Source organism: Vidua macroura, chromosome 15 (assembly GCF_024509145.1).
Source record: "Vidua macroura isolate BioBank_ID:100142 chromosome 15, ASM2450914v1, whole genome shotgun sequence".
Lineage (NCBI taxonomy): Eukaryota > Metazoa > Chordata > Aves > Passeriformes > Viduidae > Vidua > Vidua macroura.
In genome coordinates this window covers 11,553,748-11,580,953 of record NC_071585.1, presented here as the reverse complement: position 1 = coordinate 11,580,953, position 27,206 = coordinate 11,553,748, and the positions used below count along the sequence as shown (strand labels likewise).

General features: G+C 38.3%; 1 protein-coding gene across 13 annotated transcripts; it reads left to right on the top strand.

Annotated features, from left to right (window-relative positions):
- Positions 1 to 455: 455 nt before the first annotated feature.
- On the top strand, positions 456 to 26,684 carry MAPK9 (mitogen-activated protein kinase 9). 13 transcript variants are annotated; one of them, XM_053990715.1, is made up of 12 exons: positions 456 to 532; positions 4,359 to 4,533; positions 8,401 to 8,530; positions 9,604 to 9,662; positions 10,561 to 10,699; positions 10,907 to 11,072; positions 12,324 to 12,395; positions 16,221 to 16,403; positions 16,911 to 17,035; positions 17,556 to 17,619; positions 18,976 to 19,047; positions 19,775 to 26,684. In XM_053990715.1, exons 2-12 carry the CDS (start codon positions 4,412 to 4,414, stop codon positions 19,915 to 19,917), a joined length of 1,275 nt encoding a protein of 424 aa, XP_053846690.1. In that variant the 5' UTR covers positions 456 to 532; positions 4,359 to 4,411; the 3' UTR covers positions 19,918 to 26,684. The 13 variants fall into 13 exon arrangements, with proteins under 13 accessions (XP_053846690.1, XP_053846692.1, XP_053846689.1 ...); XM_053990717.1 differs by lacking the exon at positions 456 to 532 and adding an exon at positions 895 to 968; XM_053990714.1 differs by lacking the exon at positions 456 to 532 and adding an exon at positions 895 to 1,131.
- The last annotated feature ends 522 nt before the right edge of the window (positions 26,685 to 27,206 follow it).

Genomic DNA, 27,206 nt, shown 5'->3' with positions numbered 1-27,206 from the left:
GTCACCGTGCCACAGTGTGATGTCACCGTGCTGCCGTGCGATGTCACCGTGCCACCGTGGGGCCTCTGGTCCAGGGCAGGCGTTTGCCTCACCCAGGGCTTCCCCCGGCCTGCCGGAGCTGTGAGGAGCCAGCAACAGGATGGGCGCCGCAGCCCGTCGTGACATGGTACTGCTGTGAGGTGACATCACGACTATCGTGACAGGCTGACGTCAGGCAATGACATAACTCCCGTGGCACCATGACGTCATGCGATGACACCATGACTCTCGAGAACCGCTGACGTCAGACAACGCCACCCCGCGGGGGCGGGGGCCGAACTGCCCCGTCACTGCGGGCCTTCAGCGCCCTCCCTTAATTAGCGGCCAGCGAGTCCCGCCCCCAAGCCCGATTGGCTGAGCTCCTCCGACGCGGGCTGCGATTGGCTGGGGTGGCTGTCAGTCAGGGGCGGCGCCGTGCGGAGCACCGGGAGGCCATTGTGGCTGGGGCAGCGGGAGGCGGCGGCCGGGGCCGGTCCCGCCGCGTCCGACCCAGGTGAGGGGGCGGCCGCGAGGGGCATGCTGGGGCGGCCGGGCTGGAGCCGGGGCGGGACGAGCGCTGGGCCGGACGGAGAGCTCGGCTCGTCCCGAGGTGCGGGCAGAGCCGGGGCACCCCGCGGGCCGCTGCCCGGGCCCGGCCGCGCCGGAGGGACGCGGGGGAGCGGCAGGGCCGGGCCCTTCCTCCTCCGGCCGACCCCCCGCCTTCGCCGTGCCGCAGTGCCGGCCCCGCGGAGCCGCCTCTGCTCGTCCTGCTGCCCTGTCGCTCCGTGCCGGCCCCGCCGGTGCCCGTGTGCGGCCGGCCCGCGCTGGCGGCCCCGGAGCCCCGTCCCGGGAGGGCAGCAGGACCGAGCGCTGCGGGTCCCGCTGCGGCCGCGGCGAGCCCGGGCTCTCTGGAGCCGAAGCGATTTCTTAGCAGAAGTTTTAGGAAAGATGTGAGAAGACTCTTCTTGCTCGCTTCTTACATGAACAGCGAAATTGCTTGCAGCACATGCATGTTTAAACTTTTTCTCTCTTTACACCGGCTTGCCCTGGCAGAGTTCTGAGATCCTTTCAGTGTTTGCGTCTGTATGTAATAGCTGAATGAGGCTGTAACAGGTAGTGGTGAAATCTTCGTTTGGTCAGAAAAAGGTCTACTTTCCAAGAGTTTCCAGTTGCAAACTACCTCGAAATTGCTGTAATCCTTCGGGGTTACCCAGCTAGTGCTTTTGTTACACTTTGGTTCTAAAGGTTGTCAGTAGAGGAGTGAGGTGTAGCTCACTGTGATTTTGTACTTCGACTATTTCGTTTTGATATATACTGCTGTGAAGATTTAAAAAAACCCTTGATATTACTGGATGATAGCCCTTAAAAGGGCACGCCTGAATTAGAAATGCTTTTGCAAAGGTGAATAAGAGAATGGGGGGAGATTTTCTGCACAGAATTCCCATATGTTTTCATAAATACGTGTGTGTGTGTATCTATTCACTGCTAATATTGTAAGCAATAGAATTTTAGCTTAAGGCTTAAAAATCTAGCCAAGCTTCGTGTTGTTCTTGTGTTTCGTTGTGTGACATTTCTATAACCAAAACAACCCTGGGAATGTGTTCCCAGTCTTTTCATAAGCTTTTGACTTGAAGATATCCAGAGTACAAATCTGGTTAATAATAAGTTGCCATTTTAATAAATATATTCTAGGGAACTGACTGTTTAATGCAGGATGTATTCTCTAGTGCAGTTGCTTTCAGCTTCTATAGAATTCTCACTGGAATTGTGTATAAGCCTACTACTGGCAGGTTTGGTGTGTTGGTTATTTTTCTAGTAGGAGAATAACAGGTAAATACTAAGAAACTTATTTGACAGATAGGCTTCTTACTTGCACAACAGGAAATCTGTTGTTATTTAGGGGCTCTTGCCCCCAGAATGGATTGGCTGAAGTCCTGTGAACAGCTACAATCCCATGGCACCTAATTTTACATTAGTGTGTATGTCTGAAGTAATGTATGTCCTGATGTGTTCAAGCAACTTGAAACCCGAGTGAAAGTCAAGTCTCATGGAGAGCTGCTTTACACAGAGGATTGCAAATCTGTTGAAATACATAAAACTTGTGTGTTCTGATACCCCATTCCTCTCTTTGGGGCTTTTCTAAAGAGCTTATGCTCATCTTAAAGTGATTTTTGAAAGGTGGCTTTGTGCAGACAATGATTCTTAAAGGGAGGGGTTTTTCAGGATCAGGATAATTTTGTTTTCCCATATTTCTTTATCTCTGTTACGGAAAAGTGTTTCATTAACTCCTGAAGAGGTACAGCATTGTTCTTGTGTAGCTAACAAGTTGATATCCTTTAACTTGATACCTCATTTATGCAAAATCTGTACTTCTTTTGTTTTGTTTCTAAGTCCTTGCAGAGGAGGATCTTGACCTTCCAGCTGTACCTTTCTTACAATATTGAAGATTCAATGAAAATACCATAGGTGCTCAGGAGCTGTTCATCAAAACACTTGGTACCTCAGAGTGCATAGCTTTGGAGTAATGAAAAGGGTTGGAAAGAAGAATGGGATGTACCAGGAAAGTCTGGGAGCTGCCCTTGAGGCATCCTGTGGTCTCATATTAGTGCTAGCTGGCCATGGAGCTGCATCTGACTGCCTCTAATATTATTGTGTAGGAGATTGTGTTTTCTTCCTTCTTCTCCCTGTGACAGAGCAGAAAGTTGGTAGCCCACGTTTTCCCTTTGCTGATCCTTTCTCCTCTGCTTTTTTTCTAAAGCTTCTAAGAGGAAATGTCAAGTAAACTGACTCTAAATTGCTGCTGGAGATGACCCAGTTGAATGTCTGCCTCTTAAAATGCTGCATAGATTTTGAGAAACTAAAAGGTAAAAGGGACTCTAGACATTCTTGAGAATCTCTTAAGACTATTACAGTTTGGTTTAAACTCAGTCTTTATTAGGACTTGGAGGTCTTCCACCTGTTTTACTGGAGATTCCTTGAGTTCATCAGCTGACTTAAAACATGGAAAAGATGCTGCTCCCTCCTACATGCACTGAGGAAGACAGAAATCCAAATTGTAATTCTTGAAGCAACCAAAAGTTATTTGTGTGGCTTTGTGCCCTTCTAGGGTGGGTGTCTGGGTTGCCTTCGAGGCTTTTCTGTTTTGCATTGGCTCACAGATACTCGGTGGGGCCAGTGAAGAGAGAGACGAGCTGTTCTTTCAGTAACCAAAGCAGACAGCACAGAGCACAGCTGCTCTGGGGGAAGGGGCTGCTTGCATTTCCTGTTTTAAGGAACAAGTTTCAAGTGATTTGCCTGTGCAAATCACTCTGGGCTCTAATGGCACTGTCTGTCATAGTGAATGTGAAATTATGAAGGGGAGAATTTGTTAGAGAGCTCTTCAGTAATTACTGGGGTAATTTACTTGTAAAGTATGGAAGAGGGATGGACACCCAGGAAAACTGTTGGTCTGTGCTCTTGTTACTGTAGCACTTCAGAGCTAAAGAGGTTGAGTCCATTACTGTGCTCTCTGATGTAATTACTTACCTCTTATTCATTCTTGACAGATTAATTTAACTTATTCTCTATTGTGGCAGGAAAGCCTCTTCTAAACTGTAGCACAAAAGTCTTATTCTGTAGTACTACAAGGACTACAAAGTCTTATTCTATAGTACTACAAGGACACTGACTGATAGTGCAGGGTGTTGTGGTGTGTATAAAATGGGAAGGAGAATGTGTTGCCATAGGTCTGGATCAGGGAAGGGTTGCCTGGCAGAGCCCTCCTGAACAAAGCTGATGGGGATGTTGGAGAAATTGCAGCAGCCACAGGGATTTGGGGGGCAGTTTTGTTTTAAACTTGTTTTGCTGTTTTAATCAAGTCTTTTATTAAAACCCCATTTCCTTCTGTCCATGGACTCCGTGGATGTCTGTTGTCACTTTTATCTGTGTTCTCAGTGTTTGAATAACATACTTTTTGATTTTTTTTTCTGTAATACAGAAATTAGTACAATCCTAGCACATAGCAGTGGTTCTAAGTTATGGAGTAGCCTTCCAGGAGTAGAGAGTTGTATTTGGGTGGTTTTGTTTTTAGAGTTGTTTACTTCAATGCTTTTTGTTTGAGGGATTAGAGTAGGAACACACATTCCCTTTAAGCTGTGAAAGCTGTAATTGCTGTCTGTCTGCAAGTATATTTCATTAGCAGTGGTAATGCACAAAACTGAAAGAGTGTTTGTTTATGAATGAATGTTTAATGGTGTGCTGTTAAAAAATTCATATGTATTAAAATATGTATAATATTTCCCATCTTGTCTGCCTGAAATTAGTGAGATACTGAACATTTGTTTTCTTTATTTTTCTTTAAGATCTTGAAAACTTTGCCAGGTCCCTAAGAGAGAAAACTACATGACACTACACCATGACTGACAGTAAATGTGATAGTCAGTTTTACAGTGTTCAAGTTGCAGATTCAACATTCACTGTGCTAAAACGTTACCAGCAATTGAAGCCCATAGGATCAGGGGCACAGGGCATTGTTTGGTAAGTAATAAATACTTTATTTAAATATGAAAAGCTATAAATATAAAGCAAAGTTTGCATGTATTTCTGATAGAGGTACCAAAACATAAAACACTGATAATAAATTCTCTTGGTACAGGGTTATGGACTAAATAAATTCTAAACCAATTGCTTGCTATAGTTCATGTGCAAACCTATTTTTTGTTCTGTTTTTAGGGAAAATTATTAATATTTGGATAACTGCATAAATTAGAATGGTCAACAAATTTCTTCCTTTCTCATTTATCACTTTTTCTGTTTCTAGTTCTCCCATTGCCCTTGTAGTTGTGATATTGCAGTGTAAGGTATGACAATGGAGAGAGATTCTGGGTTTTACTCGTTTCTTCATCATGGCCCCCTTTCTTCCCCCTCTTTTATTCCCAATCACTCCTGTCCATTTCTAGGAGCCATCAATGCAGTGCCTTGCCATTAACTGGCAGGATGAGGCAAATCAGTGTCATTGTCACTCCATGGATTAACCAGAAAGGGATGCTGTGTGAGGGGCTGGGCTGGCCGGCTCTCCCTTGGTGTGTCACCCCAGCTTTGTGTCCAGCCTCCACTGGCCCAGGACGTGGGAGTCTTTAGGCTGATCCTGAACCTTAGTCTCTTGTATGGCACCACACCTCTGGGCCAGCTAAAGGTAAACACTTTCAAATGTTTTTTAGACTGCAGCAATCCATTCTGCACAATTTAGTGCCAGCCCATATTTTGTTGGGCAAAACTTACTTGGTAACAGCAGAAATGTTTATTGATATGGGTTTTCATTCCATAAACAGGGGAGCAAACAGATGTACTCAGGGACTCTGTGATACTGACTTCATCACAGCACATGGTGGGCTGTTCGTGCTCTGAATCCAGCCTGCAGTTTGTCTTCATCTATAAAATCTGCAGAATAAGTGTGATGACTCATGTACTGTGAACAACTCCTTAGCAGCACCTGCCCATGTCTTCTTGGCCTTTTCATAACCATAATGAGTTATATAAGTAGGGAAAGAGTGCATTTCTGTGAGACCATGCATTTATTTTAAAAATTTTTATCTACCCCTCTTTCCCTACTGATTGGTGACAAACAGTCAAAATGAGAACACCATATTTCATTCTTCTTCAGTGGGCTGAGTGATGAGGGGGGTCCTAGATCTTGATCATTAGGATTTGGGAAAGATGTAGTATAGTACTGACATTTTCCAGGTGTTGGTGTTCTCAGAGTTATGCTTGGTTGAGATGGCATGCAGGAATTTCAGTGCTTCAAAGTGTGTCTCCTTTCACTAGAAGCAGAGCATTTTTAATACAAATTACTTGGACTGGATCTCTGCTTCAGAATGAAATGCAGGTAGTGGTAAGGTCATCGTGTTGGGAGGAAGAAGCAATGATTTGATTTATTGACTTGTTTTGAAACTACTTGATTTATGGAACAGCAGAGTGAAACATTGCATGAATTTTCATCTTCCTGTGAAATGGCTCAAGTTGAACAAGGTGCAACATCTTAGTTTCTCCTAAAATCTTTATGCAAGGGAAAGATACATTTTGCTTCCTAGTTTTTTGTAGAAAACTCAGTGTAAGATGAATGCTATCCTGCTATGTTTGGCTGAAAAAATTGTCAAGACATTAGGGTAACACACAGATGTGATGGCTTTTTTATCGTCCCATGTTTAATATGAAAAAATAGGAAAAGTTTTTCTGGAGTTTTCTGTCTGGATTTAATTTATTCTATGAGGCATTCTTAATACCACCTGTGTCACTTTAGCTAGGAGAGGTCTAAATTTGTGCTTTTTTTCTCATGATGTTAATGGGAAACTCCACTGGTATTGCTCCATGTAGTTTTAACTTTGATATTAAAATGTAGGAAAATAAGTAGTTTTAAAAATATATACTTAGGAAAAATGGTAAACGAGAGCTCGAGGAAGATGAAAAAGTAACTCAGTTTTTATGTAGAGGATATTTCTAGCTCACACTGAACACAGGCCAGGAGAGAAACTTGATATACCTTTTGTATTTTATGTACAAAGTACACATATGTAACTTACTGCACTTCTTTGTTCCTAAGTATTAATACATCTGAAGTCTGATAATCTATTTTGGGCTGAATCAAAATAACTTTTGTCTTTAACTTCCTGACATCTTTTTTTTTTTCCTTGTTGTCCTTAATTTCCTAAATTTTCTAGTCAATCTCCAAAATAAGAAATTTAGGTGGAGTTCTTAATATATGCTTAGACTGAGGCTTGTCATACATCTGATTTGTCAGATCACAGAGGGACACTTCCCCTAAAATTATTCCTCAGTCTGCTGCTGTCCTATGATTTACAGCTAATTCATGCAGACCCTGTTGGTTACTGATTTGATACTAATTCACAGGTATAGTCATTAACATGTGGAAGTCATTAACCATTAAAGGCATTAACATAAAAAAATTAATTTACATGTAACATCTTTTGGGTGAATACTGAAATATCAGTGCTTTCATGTTTGGGAGGAAAACAATTTCTCCAACTGTCTGGCCAGTTGCTTTCCTCCCACTCTGTGTTTCCTTTTGCACAGGCATAAAGGGTTTAAATCAGAGACTTACTGTAACATTCAGTAATGACTTGTGCACTTCACAGAAGTAAGCTGAAATAAATGGTAGCAAGTCTTTAGTGTAAGTGGCACGTTGGTTCTAATTGGGAGGCATGTCCCAAGAAAACACATCTCCTGGGTAAGCCCTGCTTTGTGGTGATGTTGCTTTTTTCCAGGAGGGAAAACAGTGACTTTATTCTAGGAAACTTGATATAATTTGAGTATTGTTGTACTCACAGGGAAGCTGTACTTTTTATTAGAATACTGTAGTGTGATGGCCCTTTTAAGTCTGGTGTCACATATAACTTGATGAGATAGGAAAGGAGCTCACAAAGAGCTTAAATGTGCTTGGAAAAAATGTGAATGAGAATTCTTTCCTACCCTATGAAAGTAACATTAAATGGAAATAGGGTAATGTGGGAATCCTTATTTAAAACTGAAACTGTTTAAAGACTGGAACTCCTGAGTAGCATGAGCTAGGCATTCACATGTATTTTGCCAAATAGTCTGTGTTACTAATGAAGACTATTCCCACTTTAGTCTTGTTTTGTTTATACAGATACTTCAGCTTTAGACTCTTTCAGCTATTAAAGTAAGTGTAACTTTGACCTCAGACTGCAGAGGGAAGGAAGAAACACAAGTGAAAAACAGGGTAAATTTAATGGTCATGGTCACTTTTCAACTCTTGTATTCCTCCCTTCAGTCTAAGTTTTCCTTATTTCTCAATTCAATACATTTTTTTCCATCCAGCAGATGATGAATGTAATTTTCTGCTAGGCACTGCATTTTTTTATCATTGCAAACTATCCATGTACAGGAGAATATTGATCCCCGCAGAAGGGATCATGGAGACATGGTTGTGACTCTCCTTTAGCTAAGAGAAGTTTCTACTGTAAATACTAAATTGTCAGTCAGCAAAAGTTTCCAAAAAATATTCCAAATATACAGATTAGACAGCTGCAATGCTTCTTGTTTTTAAACAAGCCTAAAATATTTTTAGATCTTGCAATTTCGGGTGTGAGTCTCAAGTCAGCAGTTTCAAGTCTAAAGACAAAAAGGAGAGCAGGAAGACCTCTGATGAATGTCAGTGCTTCTGTTTGACTTACTTGTATTTATTAAAGATTGTGTAGTTTTTAAAGGATGTTTCTTTTCTGAATTAAAATTAGGTGTAGTACCAACAGGCTAGTGGATATACTTTGTCTTAAATCTTGATTTCTTTCCTTCCTCACTTCTGCCTCCCTTTTGCCCCCTCCTCTCCCTCAGACAGACTTCAACTTGTTTGTCTTTGAACACTTCTAGTGCTGCATTTGATACAGTGCTTGGAATCAATGTTGCTGTGAAGAAGCTGAGTCGTCCTTTTCAGAACCAAACCCACGCCAAAAGGGCCTACAGAGAGCTCGTTCTTTTAAAGTGTGTCAATCACAAAAATGTGAGTCGGGCTTTGTGTTGCTCTCCTTACTCTGCCTTATCTAAAAAGCTCAGGATTTGCTCTCTCACTTGCTGTTAGTAACCATAGGAATGGAAATAGTGATGAGCTGGAAAGATTTGCTGTGGGCAATGCCGTTCTCCACAATGTATGGCTCAGTTTTTGGGTGAGCTGCTTGGGGTCTGAAGTACCAAGGGGTGGAGGTTTCTGTTGCCATCGGTGTCAGCGTTAGAGACCAGGCCTTGCTTTGTTGCATTTGCCCTTTTTAAGCCACGTGCAGCAAAGCCTTTTTGATACTGGGGTGGTTTGTGGGTTTGACCATTGTAACTTCACATTTAAATCTTCTGAGCTTAGGCAAGATTTTTATTAAATACAGTGTTTAACTGCTGAGATTTTCAGGGGTGCAGCACTGTCTACAAAATTTAAATGCTGTGGACAATACTTGTAAATTTTGAAATCTTTAAACTCTCTAAAGTGAGCCATGATGTCAACACGTCATTGTTCAAATACAAGAATATCAGGTTTATGTGATTGCTGTGTGCTGGTAGCCTTTCAGGGTTGTTTTTCAAGTAAGCTTTTGGTGAGGCCCAGATGTAGCAGAATAAAAGCAAGGTGGTTATTAAAGATGGCAGTAGAGCAATTTTAGCAGTTCTGGAAATAGTACATCATAATCTAAGTTTAATGGGATGGTGTGGGGCACCTCTGTGCACGTGGTGTTGGACAGCCTTGGTTAAATTTTGCACAGCATGTGATTTAAAATAAGATATTATTATTTATGGGGGAAAATGGGATGTATTTCAGACACTAGGGAGGGAGCTAGAAGGTGTCATATAACTTAAAAAAAAAATGATTTTGTCCTGTCTTGGTTTCCTTGGCACACATGCTGCAGTTTGGAACTATTTCTGAATTGGCAGTTTTTCAGCATATGTGAATTAAGTGCAGCCAAGTAACATTCAAATTGTGTATATAGTAACAGTGTGCACTTTATTTTGCATAGTAACTTCTGCAGTAGTGTTAGGAGTTTTATATGAATTAAAGCAGAATTTTCTTCTAATGTTTTGTTTTTTATTTTATAGATTATTAGTTTATTAAATGTATTTACACCACAGAAGTCATTAGAAGAATTTCAAGATGTGTAAGTACTAGATTTTTTTTCATTTTCTCTGACAAATGCTGGCCTGAGCGCTAGAGATGGATTTCCAGTATCCTACAGACTTCATGCTTTGAAAATCAAGAGTAGCTAAAAGCTGAAATGGGCAGTGAAAAAGGGATATTTACCTTTTGTTCATCAGTCTGCCATACTTTGCTTGCACATGCATCTGGTTTGTGTGCATGGTCCTTCAGCTCCATGGGTCACCTCAGGATAGTAACTTGGTTTGGATAACATGAGAGCAATTTTTTACTGTACAGTCACATCAGCACAACAATATTTTGGCCTCAATTCAGAAATGAATGTGTTTCTTTTTTATTCAAGCATTATCAATTGGTCTAGGAAGGATTCATGGCCATTTGGCTGGTGGGATATCCCTAGGTTCCAGTGAGTGTGCTGTTGTGGTTTGTGGATGGGCTGCTTGGGTAAATGAGGGAGTGTTTGTGTCTGAAGAGGGTAAGTAGATGACAACTGAAAATTATTTTATGATTCTTAGTTTTCACTGTGGTTATCCTAATTTTCCTATTATTTAGAGTAAAATACAGCGAAAGAGAGCATTTATGTTGCAATATCTGCAATCTCTACATCAACTTCACTCAATCTTAGTTTTTCATGATGCATAAAGACAGAATTATTCTCTGTATTACTGTTGATAAAAATAGTGGAATTTTAATATTTTGTAATGGAATATTGAACACTTAATTTTTAATACATACAGATAATTTTTCTTTGTAACTGTGATCATGCATGGGGTTTTTTTATCATTGGTTTTTTGACACTTAGGTTAGTAAAGGTGATTTTTCTTAAATATCTTATATGCTAAACGTAAACCTATGAAAAATAAGACTTGAGTTTTCTTAATACTTTGTTTTTTGTGCTTTAGATATTTGGTTATGGAGCTGATGGATGCAAATTTGTGCCAGGTTATTCATATGGAATTGGATCATGAAAGAATGTCTTATCTTCTTTACCAAATGCTATGTGGGATCAAGCATCTCCACTCAGCTGGTATCATCCACAGAGTAGGTAGTAGTAGATCATTAACAATACTCTTTGTGAACACAGTTTTTATGAAACAGGGAGGAAGGGAGGGGGTTGTATAAATAAGCAGGGCAGGAAAATGCAGTTGTTAGTAAAGTGAATTTTTGGCTTATCCTGATTGTGGAGGGGGGTGTGTGGGTACTATTCTGTATGTTAATACTTCCTTAACTGAAGTAATTTCTTGTTAGGATTTGAAACCCAGCAACATAGTAGTAAAATCAGATTGCACACTAAAAATCCTTGATTTTGGACTGGCAAGAACAGCATGTACTAACTTCATGATGACTCCATATGTAGTAACACGGTACTACAGAGCACCAGAGGTTATCCTGGGAATGGGATACAAAGAGAATGGTAAGCTGCTGGAGTAATGCTTTAAATCTTCTGCCTAAAGTATGTCTCTCTTGGAACATAACTACTTTAAAAAGAGGAGGGAGGGCTGCTTTCCCCCTGTCAAGTTTGTTGTTAAAGTATTCTAATCATGGTATTGGAAATGAAAATTATTATAGTGTAATTTTTTTGTTGAAAATATGATAGTTTTCAGTATGCTTTTCTTCATTTAACATTTACTACTCCCTCTCCCCTGGTATAGTTATATCTTGTCATATATTCACCATTATCTTTTTCCCATGTTTTTTATTCTCAGAAAAACTGTTGAGACACTGATGGTGGCTGGTCTTAAAAAATACAAACAAAAAAATCAATATATGAATAATAAACCCTTTAATCACTGTAGTTTTATTCTGAAACATCTTCTTTTTGCAGTGTATCCCCTTTTGCCTCTCTGATTATTAAAATACATTGCAGATCCCTACCATAAACCATGCCTGATATTTTCTTAAGTTTGCTTGGTGCTCAAAGAGGCTGGGTGTTACATTATTAAAACCAATACAGCTGTAATATATTGAACATTGAGCCAACAAACTTGCTGCCAAGGAATTGTCCTCGCATTATTGGGGATTTTACCTGCTGATTTTTACTAGCACAGGACTTGTATGCTCTTTATCACAAGGGCTTGTGGATGCCATGGTTTTGAGTACCTGTAATTTTGGGTGTATAAAAGAAGGGATTTGTGGCATCTTGCTGGGCCCTTGATAATGATAAAACCACTTTATTTAGTGCAGAAGGCAGCTTGTTGTACAGCAAGTGCTGATGTGGATCAGAACTTCAGCAAAGATTGTTCTGGTTGGAACAAAAATAAATTATCTGCAGGACTGTAGGAATACAGTGTGAGCTTTCAAATAAATAACTGTGGTATTTAAAAAAAAATCTCTTTAATCTTTTGTCCTTGTTGCACCTAACATATGATAGTGGATATCTGGTCTGTTGGGTGCATTATGGCAGAAATGGTCCTCCATAAAGTCCTGTTCCCAGGAAGAGATTGTATCCTTCTTCATGGTGGTTTCACAAGTGTAAACACTGACTATGTTTTACAAAATACAAAATTCAGGAACAGTCAGTTGGTGTTGATATGATTGAAAATTCATGTGAGCAGTTTGGTTTTCCATGTTGTTGTGTTTTACTGTAGATGCAGATGGTTATGTTTGTTTTCCTCACATTTGTTCATGATACTCCATAATTTGATCATTTCACTTTTATTTTCAGTTGATATCTGGTCAGTTGGGTGCATCATGGGAGAATTGGTGAAAGGTTGTGTGATATTCCAAGGCACTGATCGTATCCTTCCCTAGTCATCCTTGAGTCCCATTCCTCTTCCAACAGAAACAAAATTATTTAGATCTGTATAGAAGCATAAACAATATTTTTCATAATGTTTTACTAGATCCAGTGTACTCTTTGAAATTAGTGTCATTAACCAAGTTGTTGAGCTTTCCATTTTAATTTCTTAGTAGACTATATTTCATGTATTTTATAGTGGTTGAATTCAATGTGTTATAAGCTTCAGCTTTTGTAGTTTAAAAGACAGAAACTGCTAGGTTTGAAAAATAGAAAATTATTGCTTTTTTACTCTTGTTCTTTGTAGATAAGTGTTTTAAGCAAAAGCCTACAAAGTTACTTCTTAACTATGCATGGATTTTGCTTATTATTTGTTTGAACAGTAGACTAATTTTTTTTTATTGCACAATTTTTTGAGTTTTAATCAGATTTTTTTCTTATTTATTAGGGCTTGTTGGGCAAAGGTGACCTAATGGCAAGCATACTGCATGAGATCTTTTTTTATTATTATTTAACATAAAAAGAAAAACTTTCTGGAGGTTCTTTTTTTTTTTTTTTTCCATTTTATGAAAACTTGATTTTGGACTGACTTCTTCTATAAGAGAGTTGTTCTTCCATTTCTCCTTCCAATATTTTTCACCAAGATTTCATAGAACCATGATCTCAGAATGATTTGGGTTGGAAGGAGCCTTAAAAACCATCTCATTCCAACCCCCCTACACCTTCCACTATCCCACGTTTTTCAAACCCATCCAGCCTGGCCTGGAACCCTTCCAGGAATGGGGCAGCCCCAGTTTCTCTGGGCAGCCTGTCTTCATAATCGTGCTCCAAGTTTTTGAAGCCAATATAATGTTTTTGCTCATCAGCAAGGAGCAACCACCACTAAAACATCAGGTGCTTGTTCACAGATACTTGTGTATCTTGTAGAGGAGGATTTCCAGTTTTAATGCTAAATTTCATGACACTAATCTTCAACAGTTGATCATACATTATTTAGTAGTAAAATGATTAAATGTTAAAGAAGTATATTTTTTTCCTACCTTTCTTCCTTTCTATATTTATTGTTTTACCTTTTGAAGCCTTCAGACCAACCTAACACAATTCTTCATGGATGTTATGTGTCTTTCATCTGCATGTTGTTAGCATGGGCTATTTTGATTTATTCATGAATAAATGAAGGAAATTTTGTTCGTGCTTGTTGAATATACAAGTTATCATTTGTGATTCTCTCAGGGCCACTCAAGCTCTATCAGTCTATGTTTCAAGGAGTCTCCTCCCCTGATAGGGAAGGGCATGGCTGTGCTTACAGGGATTTTTGCTTCTTGTAAGAGTTTCAGTTCTCTTTAAAGTGAGATATGACAATTGTGTGTTGTTGAGGCCTTTCCTGGGTGGTCACTGCGTGGGTCGGGTTGTCACCTTCAGCTGCAGGATTATCTTGGCAGGGTGGTTTATGGGCAGTGCTGCTGTGCATGGCCATGAAGCATTCCTTTTGTTGATTATGTTTGGGGCTTCTTTTTTTTTTGATTGCTTTTTTAAATTTAAATTTTAAGATGTCTTAATATTTGGGCCTTTAGAGGAGGGAGCTAAGTTCAGGATATTGCCCAATGCTTACCCTTGACTATCTTCAGGAAAATCTGCTCCTAGATTCAGTAATTTGTATTTTCCCAGCTGGTGGATTGGAATTTCTGGGATACTTGCAGCAGTGCTCTGGGTGGAATGAGATGCTCTGTGTTGCCAGGGTGATGGATGCACAGAACCTGCTCCTGACTGTGCTGGGGAGGCCTGAGTTACTGCCAGCTGCTGTTGGAAATGAGAAGTGGAGAAAAACCAGGGAATACAGGCACCTAAGGTGACATCGTGGAAAAGCCTGGCAGCAGCCATGTGTTTTTGATGTTCTTCCTGCTCATATGGAGAAGAAAACTGATGGCTGACCAATACAAAAAGCATGAGGGGTATTTGTGCTTTCTTGGGAAAAGTCATGCTTTGTTGTGATTGTAGGAAGGACTCTGTTTTCAGCTTCTCTTCTTCCAGAGTCCCCAAAGGCAAATAGACTTGGCACAGATTAAATGCCTGGTTCCTTCTGACCCTGAAGTCTCTAGAATGGGGAGAGTGGCTTTGTGTGAAGGCTGCCAGGTCAGTCACAGAGCTTACTCTGCCTGCTTTAGACTGAAATCCCACTTGGGTTTCTGATAAGAGGATTATTTTAAGTCTGTCCTATATTGAGAATTTTTTCAACTTTCACCATCTGTAAAGCACTTTGAAACTGAGATACTGTTTTTTGCCTGGTTTTACCTCTAAAGTGGGATGGGTCATTAAGTTTTCTGCCCTTCCTTGCAGTCTTCTGAGGCCTCAATAAACTGGACTCTAATTTGATTTCCTGACTAACCAAGCTGCTGTTTCTTAAAGGAAAAGCATCTCCTTGAATCTAGATTGGTGGAGCTATCACACAAATCAGTTTCTCAGCTAGGAACAAAATTTCCTGTTGTATCTTAATTTTCTCTTTGTCTGTGTTTTGTTTTAGCATGACAGTTAACAATATCAGTTCTGAATTTTGATTTTAATACAGATTTTCCATTGGAATGCATTCAATAAGCAAATAAAATTTTCAATCTTTGTATCAGAAGTCTAAAGTCTTAGCATGGAGCAGTGACTATTCATATATTCATAATTGTATTCTTGACACACTAACTGAAATAGAAGCACCTCAGTGGTTTTTAAATATATCTTAATTCAAAGTACAGCATATTTGTTGTTTAGTTGCATAGTCTGTCTATGAGAAAGGATAGGTTGAAGTGCTAGGTGGTGAATTCAGCTATGAATTTTTTTGCAAGGTCAATGGATAGGCTCTGCTGGAATTGCACATTCTTTTTATCAGGAAAAACTGGCAAGTGTAGATCTGAGTTGTCTTAAATGTTAGGAATATTAATGCTGTGTCTCCTGAGTGTGATAAATGGGCTTTGTTTCCCTAGCTGGGCTGGTTCAGAGCAGGCTCTGGTATCTCTGTAACAAGTGTCACCGTGGCTGGGGAAAATGCCTTCACTTGAGAGGGGGAGAAGGGACAGTCCTGAAGAAACATGAGGCCAAATTTCAATTTGTGACTTGTAAATACTATTCTTATAAAATATTTAAATTTTGAATTATAAGAACAGAGCTGTCTGTGAGTATGATGGTTGATACACTTAAACAAAAGAACCTGCTACAGAACCTTCTGGAATATGGATTTCCTGTTCAAAACTCCTCTGGATCTTTCATGAAGTTGAAAAATAAATCAACCCCTCCCAAACACTAACCAAAAAAAGCCCCCATCCAACTACACCCCTGCAAAATGCTCCAACTCAAAGTTTCATTTCCTTAGGAGACAGGCACAAAGCTCCTTACTTCGGGTGGGATGCATTTGTGCTTTAGGGTTTTTTGTGTATTTTTCTCTACTTTCAAGAATCTTCAGTGTTCCTGATGTTACATTGCACTTCAGAAGATTCCACAGCAGCCTTTCTTTTCTGACCTTAGAGTTATTCTGCTATGGATACAACTACCAAATAAAGCTTCTTTTGGATTCTAGAAAAATATTATAATTAGAAAAAGATACTTAAGCATAATGCATTGTGCAGCACTTCCAGCCTGTCCTTCAGAATACACTGACACAAAAATAAGACTCAGATTTTGTAGCTTTTTGCATGGCAGCTCAGAATACTGCTGATGCTACAGTCAAGTTCATCTTTGTGTCCTCTGTTCAAGTTCCTGTTAACTTCTCAGATTTTTAAGTGGTATTTTTTTAGAGTGCAGACTTCAAATTCTTCAGCTGATTTTCCTAAAGATATGGTGCAGATATTGATCAATGGAATAAAGTTATTGAACAATTAGGAACACCATCAGCAGACTTCATGAAGAAACTGCAGCCTACAGTGAGGAATTATGTAGAAAACAGGCCAAAATATCCTGGTATTAAGTTTGAAGAGCTCTTCCCAGACTGGATATTTCCATCAGAATCTGATCGGGACAAGTTAAAAAGTAAGGCGAGTTTTTTCTCTCTTTTTTCCCTATGAAGTTAATTTAAAATGTCTGCAGCACACTTAATTTAAAGCCTAGTAAAAATACTTGTTGCAGTAGGTGTCAACATTAAAAGCTGCATGCCTTCTGTTTCTTTCATTTATGACAAGTTCTCAGATCTTATTAGTAGTTACTAAATACTCCTCTGTCCCAAGGATTCTGTTTAATTCTCTTAATTTTAATCCATTGAATAATGTCTGTCATTTAGTGTTCTCCAAAAGTAATACTTTTTATTGAGATTATTGCTGATCATCTTGTTCTAAGTGCATACAGCTCATGTGGGTTATACTTTATCTTCAGATAATTACTGAGAAAATAAAACCAAAACCAACAATCTGCCTTATATTTTATAGAACAGAAGTGAAAACTTGCAGTGCATGTCCTGTGTTTCCAGTATTTATTTCCTGTGTCAGACATTAAACTCTACAGCTCTTTTACATGTGTGTTCTTTTCACCTTTACTTTCTAGCCAGCCAAGCTAGAGATTTATTGTCAAAAATGCTTGTAGTAGACCCAGACAAGAGAATTTCTGTAGATGAAGCCTTACGTCATCCTTATATTACTGTCTGGTATGATCCAGCTGAAGCAGAAGCTGTAAGTTTGCAATTAAAATAAATTTTTAAGATTGCAATTCTATAACTCTAAAAATAGCTTTAATTTTAGTCAAGAGCATGCTTTGAACTCACTGGCTAGCAGGAGTCACACAGGAAGCCTTCAGATGAGCATTAGGGGCAGAATCACCTGAAGGACAGCTGCTGGTGGGGAGCTGATATACTGAAAGTGGTTGTTTATATTTCATTTTATTTACAGAAAGAGGTGCCTATTTGGTGGCAATCCTTGGCTTTTTGAAACAGGGTCTTTCTCTAAGGCCCTGTAAAGCCTTACAATGAATTTCATTTTGGTTGATGCTTTTAAACAGCCTTTCAGTGTGAGGCAGGACTTAAAAGCAGATTCTGGAGTTGTAAAATGAATGTGTCTTTGAAGTATAGGGAATAAACTGCCAAAATGAAGGTAAAAAATGCTAAAACAGTTGTCATTTTTAGATTTTTTTTCGTTAAGATTGGGTGTGTTAACCTGATATAGTAGGCACTATAGACTTTTCTTTTCTTTGTAGCCTCCACCTCAAATCTATGATGCACAATTGGAAGAAAGAGAACATGCAATTGAAGAATGGAAAGGTAAATCAGTGATGGAAACATGTTGTGTGTGCAGTGAATACATACCTAGGTGTGTGAATGCTCATATATACATGGAACATTCTGAAGTCTGTTCTACAAAATGCTGCATTTTTCTTTTTTTCTTCCCTTTTTGTTCTTAAGTGCTTGTAATCTATAGAGCTTTTTCCTTGATAGAGAGTTCTCTGAAAAAGAAACATGCCTATTCTCAGTGTGCATTGTTTAAGCCATATCTCTTGACAATATTTACTAGTTCATTTGTTCTAGAAATCTTAAATAGCAGGAGAGTCCTTTGGTGTAGTTTTTTTTTTTTCCTTATCTCATTGCTTATTTATTGACCAAATAGATTGAACTGTTGACTTAAACGAAATAATTAACAGCACTGTGGTATTAAAATCAATTTCACCTTACAGTTTTAGTCAAAACCATTGAATGGTGAGGCAGTTAAAATTTTAACATCTGCCATCACAGACCAAGGGTAATAGGCATCTTTTATGACTACTTTGAAAGCTGCTTGCTTTTGTAAAACAGCATTATAAACTTCAGATATTGATTCTGGCTGATCTATACATATGTTGTCCTTAGGGCATTCCTGCACAGGTAGGTAGGCTTCAAATCATCTTTGATTACTGCAAGGTGGAAAAGTAAAATGGATCCACTAAATGTAATTGAATGCATTTGTAAACTCAGAATTGAAGAGTCCTTAATCTATATAGATATTGTTATCTAAGTTACATTAAGACTATGGGTACACACACAAGCTTCTGTGATTTAAGTTACAGCTCTGGATTTTTCTGGGTGTTGTTCAGGTGACTGTATCCTTAATTGTCCTTGACTAGTAAATGAGGGTTTTCATACAATATTTTAACTGTTTAACCTTCTTCAAAATATCCAGACTTTCCTCAGTGCACCCATGAAGATGGTTCTTCAAGAATAAAAATTTGTGTATAATTTTGTTATCAAAGTAAAATTTCCAGGCAGGTTTACATAAAATCAGATTTTGAATCCAAATCTGATTTAAAATATTTTTAAAAGTTAATATTAGTGCATTGTAGGTATACATAAAATTTTGGGGGTGAGATATTTGTTATTTTTAAGTGGACAGCTATGCTATTTATATAATATGTTGATTTTGGTACAGTCCTTATGTCTTTCTGTGATGCTTGAAAAAATCTGTGTAATTCTCTTATCATTGCTGTAGGCAAGATGGCAAATGAATACCTCTACAGTTCTACTTCCAGACTGATCCTTAACCATTTCCTTGTACCTTGATACAAATGTGAATTATTTACAAATCCTCTGTGATCTTACAGTGCTTTTCTGTCTCTTTTTTCTTTTGTCCCACTGTTCTCTTGTAAGAATTAATATACAAAGAAGTTATGGATTGGGAAGAAAGGAGCAAGAATGGTGTGGTAAAAGATCAGCCCTCAGGTTAGTCATTGTTTCAGTAGTTCTGTAACTGTCACATGTAGTGCTGTGATTGAAGAAGTCTGCTCAGTAGTCCAGGTAGGCAAATCTTTTGTTATTTGGGACTCTTGAGACTGATCTGCCTTTGGAGATCCATGTGCTCTGCTTTTTAATTGTTCTGAACTTGGTCTTGCATGTCCCACACCCTGAGCTGCCTTGTCCCTAAAGGGCTCAGTCATCAAATGAAATTATCAGCACCAGTTAGCTCACCTGGAGCTCAGGTAACTTTGTGCTGAGTGCTGTTCTGAGGCTCAGCATGAACCCCTTTCCTTAGGACTAAACAGCTTTAGGGCTCCCTTAAAATACTTAACAGTGCTAAGTGTTTGTGCCCATGATTGAATCCTTGTGTTTGCTGCTGTTCTCACAGCTCAGTAATCAGAATATTGTACTGTCTTTTATTAACTATATCTGTTAGATTTCTTGACACTCAAGTCAGTATTCACACTATGCATTGTTAGTCTTTTCTTCCTTTTCTCCACAGAGAGGGAGAAAAATAAAAATCTCTTAAAAGGTCACCTTGGCTTTTGAATGCTAGGGCCCTTAGTGCTTGCTTTTCTCCTTTTTTATTAATTCCTTTATTTTCTAAGGATTTCTGTGGGGAAAGTGCTGCTCACAGTCCAGAAGAGTGGTTATTTGTGACTGTAATATTGTCTTGCCTCAGATTTTATTATGTTTGGTTTTCTTAGCACAGATGCAGCAGTGAATAGCAACACCAGTCCTTCCCAGTCATCATCTATCAATGACATTTCATCCATGTCAACAGAGCAAACATTGGCCTCAGACACAGACAGCAGCCTGGATGCCTTGACAGGACCCCTCGAAGGATGTCGATGATCAGCTGTGATTGCAGACTTGACTTTGGAAAAGAACTCTAGTTTCCATTGGGCCTGAATTGCTTGTACGTTAATGGAACCAAGTAGAAAAACTCCATGTTCTGCATGTTCTGCTAAAGTAATGCCTGTTGTTTTTTTACTCAGTTGTTATGAAATTGCCTGCTTAATGTTGTAGAATGGAAGCAAATCAATGTCTAAAGATAAAAAAAAAAAATTAAATTTAGACACTATTAGAGGCTTTTCTTTGTTTCAGCCTATTTCAGGTGAGCAGTTATAATAGACTTTTAGCCAATAACTCCTCTTAAGTGGCTTCATCAATCTCCAGTCCCAGCTGGCAGGCTTCTGTGACACAGTGGTTGTTTACATTTAGTACAGTATTGCTCATCAGTAGGTTTTTTGAATGTATAGTCCCTATGGAGTTTGTTTTACTGTGTGACTGTGGCAGTTTGATTTATTTAATGACTGGAGTGTTGTGTGTAAGTGTGAACTCACATGTGGAATGCTCTCAGTACTGTGTTTAAAGGGCAGTTTTTCTTCCACATAGCACTTTTTTTTTTCTTTTAATCAAACCCTTTCTATCTTCACTTTTCAGTAATTCTCTCTTCTACAAGAAGAGATAAAGATGAATTTAAAGCATAAAGCCATTACTTTATATTTCACCTGAGTGTCTTTTTCAGTCTTTTAAATGTGGACAGAAGACACAGTGGCTTAAATAAATCTTGAGGAAGGATGAGTGACTTTTCTGTGAAGCAGTGCCTGTTTAGAAGAGGAGAGTGTGCTAAAATGTTCTGTATTTTCTAGCTTGTGATACTCATCCTTTAACAAAGATAAATAGAAGTTTTATCTGTGATGCTCTTCATTCACTGCAAGCTCGGGTAAAAGGAGAGATGACTTGGAGATACTTGCAGCCTCAAAAAGCTGCATAAATATTTTCCATTTTTTAATGGGGCCATTCAATCTAGTGAGTAATTAAAGAAATAAAAGTACAGTAGTTCTGAGTCACTTGTAAATTAAGCATTTAGGTAACAGAGCTTAGCTCTATTCTCACCTTAGGAAAGTCTATTTGTAGTGAGAAGAAAGACATGTTTAATACAAATTTTCTAAATACAGTGTCAGACAAGAGGAGGAGGTTATTTGCTCTTTCCATACAGATTTATCAATACATTTTTCAGAATCAGATAATACAAAATTGCCTGTTACATTGCACAATCTGTGGAATTAGAAAATGCATTTGCAGTAGGGTAGGGCTTAAATTGCTTTGTAACACACACTTGTGCCTTTGTGCACGTTCACTTTGGAGTGTACAGGTGTGAAATTTGCTACAGGATCTCATGTGTGCGTGTGTGTGACTGACCTATAGAACCGTAAGAGTAATAGACATATACAAAATGAGGTAAATCACCACTTTCTTAAAGGCACTATATTTAGCTGTTGATCAGATACTCTTGTCTTGAATATATAAATAGAACCTGTAAAATATACTGACCCAGAGAGCCACTGCATTACTGACATACTTCTCATGTAAAACACAATTGTCCATTGTTCCAGGCCTTATGACTCTAAAGGTAGCACTTTCTCCTTATGCAAATGTTGCTTTTATAGTAAAATTTCACCCCTTTTTTATAGCTTAATGTACTGTAGTAAAAATATCAAGATTTTAGTGTCCCAGAAGATTTTAAAAAATTAACATTAACTACTTTGTTAATTTCAGAATTGTATTCTGGCATATCTGATTTTTTAAATTCTCTTAAATTGAATTGCAAGATACTTGGGGCTTGTGTTTTTTCTTATTGTTTGGTTTTCAACCTATGGATAGCTTACTTTTTTGTCTTTGGATACTGACAGTATATGTGAACTATTTTTTGTGCATTCTTGTCACTGGAAAAACAGTTTAAAATACCTATTTAGCATATAGCAGAAAAGTACACTTTGCTGTTCTTTTGCTTTTTTAGTCCATTTTATTTTTGTAAGTTAAAATAGCTGAATTCACCTATTCGCAATGGCCAATTAGTGATTCATTATGGAAGTCATCTGCTAAATTTCATTTTTCAAGACTTCTAAATTTTTCAGCTGAAGTTGCACTATGCTATGTTCTTTTTAACAGTTTCTGCTTTAGAAGACTTGAAGATTTATTTCTTTTTCCCTATGTGATTTGGATACTCGCAGAGTTTAATTTTTCCTGTTGAACTTGGGCTGCTCAGCACAACAGAAGGTTGGACCAGATGACTTCCAGGTCTATTCCAACCTAAATAATTCTGTGATTCAAATTGTCTTTTAATGTTTTTAACAAAACTGTCCTGTCTTCATGACTTGAACTGGTATCTGTCCTTCTCCTAGTACATACTGTTAGCTTGAACATACACTCTTGGAACAAGAAAAGAAACCCCAACCTTGAGATTAAATTAGTTTATTTGTAAATCTTCTAGGAAAAGCTGTCTCATACCTAATTATTTTTATGTCTTTTTGCTATGGCATACATTGAAGCTTAATTACAGAATGCCTTCAGAGCATGCATGAAATGCCTGTGAATATTGTGGATTTTGACTCCAGTTTAATTCAAAACCATAGTGCAAATGCACATACGCAGACAATACCCACCAAACCCAGCCAGGTGCATGCTGCAGTTCCCAGGCTATCCCAGTGTGCTCATGTGGGCCCTCAATGCACTGCATGCAGCTTCTCCCCATGTCACTGCTCCTGACTGCAGGGGAAATTCAGTGCCAGGTTTGTGACATGGTTGTCATTGCCACGAGAACCTCCTCGCTGGTGGAAAACAAAATCCAATATAACTTGACAGGGGTTTAAAAATTAAGAGAGTTTGGTGTGCAATATAATCACTTTTATTCCTAATACTAAAATTATGTATGTAAAGTGATGCAATTGACCGTGTTTTTGCACTTTGGCATTTATAAATATTTATATGTATTTAAAGATTAAGAATATTTGTGTGTATGCATATATACTAAAACAACAGCTCAGTTTTGTAAACATGAATGTTACTTTCCTTTGAGAGACTTTGTATAGTCTTAACACTATTGCAGCATACATAGACAATTTATGAACTATGACTAAAATAAATAGTGGTCAACGTAGATACAATCTGTAATCTTAACTGCTCACCTGAAAAAGAAAGGGATCTTTGGCTGTCAATAGATACTTTACCAAAAACTTGTTAAACATCTGAACACTGAGTAGCTGAATGGCATTGCAGAAATGGAGTATGTTTTAAACAGTTCATTTCATCTGTGCTCATATCATTTTTCCTCAAAAAAGCCTTTAGAAATAGAAGCTTGGCATTTTGCAATCTGGGTAATCAGCCTGTAAGTGTACTTTGAGGAAATACTGTGATATGACAAGTCTAGGTCTTTATGGAAAAAGACAAGAAACGAATGTCAAAATTAAGGCTTTGTCTGCACGGATCATACAAACTAAACTAGTCTTAGGACTGGAAACTACAGTTTGCAAACAGCCTTTGAAGTGTTGTAACGTTTCCAGCAAGGGCTTGCATTTTCTTGTCGAAACAATGAAAAACTCAACCTTGACTAGAAATTAACTAGTTGGTTGGAGAGTTTTAAAAGCTGTTAGGAACCAGAGGGCTCTTGAAAGAGGTTTTGTCTTTTTTAAAATCCTAACAGAGCATATGTGTTTATTCCAAATCAATTAAAAGAAAAAAAATTATTCCATATGTTTAATTTTTCTTTCTTAAAGGAAGGACCTTAAATGCTAAATTGCTTTCCTTAAAATTAGAATTTTATGAATGAAGTAGGGTTTAGCTCTTCCAAGCACAGCTGACGTACGGAGTCTCCAAGGACGTGGTGGGTGAGCCTTGTGTTGTCACAAGGGCCACCCTCCAGCTGGGAGGTCACAGCTCCAGGTGCACACAGACCTTTGTGGTCCTTGGGGAGCGTGGCTTCAGCCTTGCAGCAGCACAGAGTGTTTGGGGTAAATGCTGAGCTGCATTTGTCTGCATGTTCTACATGTGTCATATGGATTCTAGCAGGGCTGGATGCTAAACCTAGTGAGGTCATATTCTGGGAACCAGATTCTTTTCTGGGATGTGTGTTGTGTCATTCCTGCTCAAAACTGGTTTTGATCCAGGGACACCTGCATCCAGATGCAGAATTTGGACTTGAGTTCTATAATGAATCTAGTGATTTCTTCGCTTTTCCAGAGTGTCTTGAATTATTTTTTTTTTTATGTGTTGAAATATGACAAAAAAAGTGTATTCTGGTTCATTATTTTACATATTTTAGATTGTCTTTTACGTGAGTGATGTTCTAAAAGCTTCTTACACAAGCTGTCAAATCAATTTTGGTTTTTGCCCACTCTGCATGCTAAAATAATGTCTGGGGCTAAAATAATGTTTTAAGTAAACCATCTTTTCTCATGTTAGATTTGGAGGAAATTGGAGAGATAACGATTTTTTTCTGTTTGTGTTTTATAAAATGATTATTTTTGCAGCTAAAATTTCAGTTGTTGGATTTCAATCCCACAGTGTTGCTTTGTGGATATAAATTTCCTGGGTCCGCTATTTCAAATGTGTATAACAAGTCCGGTATAAAATTAAACTAATAAAATGCACTCTTCTGCAATTTGTTATTGAAAACATGGCAAATCATTTTGGTCCAAGAATTCAAAACAAAATAGAGAAAATACATTTAACTATTTAAGTTTATTCAGTGATGCTGCTGCTTATTTTTTTAAAAGGTGCTTGCAGTTTTGCACAAAATAAATCAACTTTATTAATTGCTGGGTTTGAAGCACTTTAGGATTCTTCTAAATACAACCATATATGGTGTGAAAAGGAATGACATAACATGCTTAATGTGTTTAAATTTTGGTTTTAGCCTTTGCTATTCCGACAGATTTGATCAGCATGTTTCTTTAAACCTGTTTTCAGAGATTAGGAATCAGAAACCTTTTGGGGGCTGAAATTTAACACATGATAAGAGAATCATTTGAGAAATACCTTCTGAGTGGGTGACTTGATTGGCAGTGTGACTATCTGGCCATCTATTAAATAAAGACACAGCAGTGTCAGTTCCTGTAGCAAGGGCTACAGTTCCTGTAGCTTGCTGTGAGCACTGGGATTCTTTTTTTAAACAAAAAAACTTTTCTTAACTCTTGGCTATGCATCATGAAGGTGCACGTGCTGTGGTGAGGCCAGGACAGCCGCTTTGTGGGACTCCCCTGCAGCAGATGCTCTGTGACTGCCACGGGGAGACAGTCCCTGCTCTGCAGTGCTCCAAACACCAAACCCCTGGTATTTGTGGGGTGTGCTGGAGCAAGCCCTGTGTTTCTTTCCCTGGTGGGCAGTAGCTCAGCACTCCACAGGCTCCTTAGGATAACAAAAGCAGAGGAGGAAGGAGTCCGGTGCGAGAGTGTTTGGTGCTGGCTGCCTGAAGCAGAGATTGTTTGTTGCTGATCACAGAGCTCCTTATACCCCTGAGCATGTGCTGTTGTCTTGTATTCTAATGGGAAAAACCTTTTTTTGAAAACCCAAGTGTGTCACATTTTCTATGAATTCAGATGCTTAAATTGGTGCTAATTTTTTAAAAGAAAATGTAACAGATGGTTAGCACTGTATTTGTCTGTTTTTGATACCTATATTTTCTTAACTGGTAGCAAGCCAAACTTTATAAAATTACTAATGTGCATTTTCAGCTTCATCAGATTCCCAGATTTTCCTAAAGTAAATTGTTTAAACTTCCATGGTAGCTACTGCTTCTTTGGAGCCATTGCTTTCAGGTGTTTTATACACTAATCAAATGAACACAATTAGAACAGACAGCAATACCTAACTATCCCTTCCTGTAAATCACAACATGGTTTCCCAGGTGGTTTTAGCAGTTTAAGATGCCTAATTAAGAGCAAATTAGAGATACCTGTGTGCAGTAAACTCAGTCTATTGAAGCCTTACCTGGTTGTTATGGTAATTTATAAAGATTATACAAATCTTCGTCTATTTTAAAGAGGGAATAAGAAGAAGAAATAATTAACTGTTTTCATACAAATTAAATGTAAATTCCAGAAAATATATTATTTAATATATTATAGAACATGGGCTACTAAGGAGTGTAATAGGCTCATTAAGTGATTAGTTATGAAATCCAGTTTTATCCAATGACTCAAACCCCCTCCAAAATGTAGTTCTTTGAGAATTTCTTTTGAATGCCTTCAAGTTTAACTCTCCTCAGAACCAATTTTTGGTTTGGTCTCCTCTTTCCCACCTTCTGTTTACCAAATGTCACCAAAAGTAGCATCAAGCCCTATCCACTTGTTACAGTGTTCTGGTTTTATGGCCTTAACATTAGTTCTAGTCTGGTCGATAATTTCAGAAGGAAGATGTGCTTTGAAGTCTAACTATAGATACATGTGGCCTCTTCTGCCTATGGAATTAGGCTTTGATTGTCATATCTCATTCTCAATGCTTGTGCAATAGGAACATATTCCTCTCTATGCAGTGGCTATTTTGTCTGATGCTGGACTTTGGTTTCAGGATGACTAGAAAGTTTTTTTGGGTTGGTTTGTTTTGTTTTGGTTTTTTTTTTATGGACAGCAGTCATGCTTCATTGTTTTTTTGGACTGATACTCTTTAGGAAGTTAGAATTTCATAAGGAAAACTGTCAATAACTAGTTCTGTAGTTCTAGTTAAAGCCTTGTTCTGAAGCTTTTTGGTTGTTTGTTTTTTCTTCTTTTCAAAAACGTTATTGTAAAACAGTACTAAAGCCACTGTAAAATTACAAATAAATATGTATACATAAAAGATTTGAGCAGTCTGTCTTATTTATTGTATTTTTTCTTACTTATTTACTTATATTTTACTTACTTACTTGGTTCTTCCTATGTTGAAGTAGAATGTTTTATGTAACCAATGATATATGTTTGTATAGATTACTTCTTTCAAAACATGAAGTTTCAATTACCACTTTAGCTTCCACTTAATGGAAACGTAGGTGTTGGCATGAAAAATGAATGAATAAAACTTAAATTGATTGCAGCATCTTTTTCCTGAACAACTGGAACACATTTGGGCACGTTAACAGCACTTGGTTTTACTACCAAGTGTGTTTTGAAACTTATTTGGGGGGGGGTTGTTGTTGTTTAAATGGCAGAAGCTTGAAAAAAATAGTTCCGCTATGCTTCTTTTGAGGATGATCTGAGTATTTTTGCAAAGACAGTGATGAGATTTCCAGGCACTTTGCAGAGCTGTCTGCTCTGACTCCAGGGAATGGGAACTAAAACTGAACTGCTGCTTTGATCTGCTGGATTTAATGAAGGGTTTCTGAT

Coding starts and splice junctions, on each gene's coding strand:
- MAPK9 (XM_053990715.1), top strand. CDS start 4,412: ATGACTGACAGTAAATGTGATAGTCAGTTTTACAGTGTTCAAGTTGCA. Junction 8,531..9,603: donor AGTGTGTCAATCACAAAAAT/GTGAGTCGGGCT, acceptor TTTATTTTATAG/ATTATTAGTTTATTAAATGT. Junction 9,663..10,560: donor TTAGAAGAATTTCAAGATGT/GTAAGTACTAGA, acceptor TTTGTGCTTTAG/ATATTTGGTTATGGAGCTGA.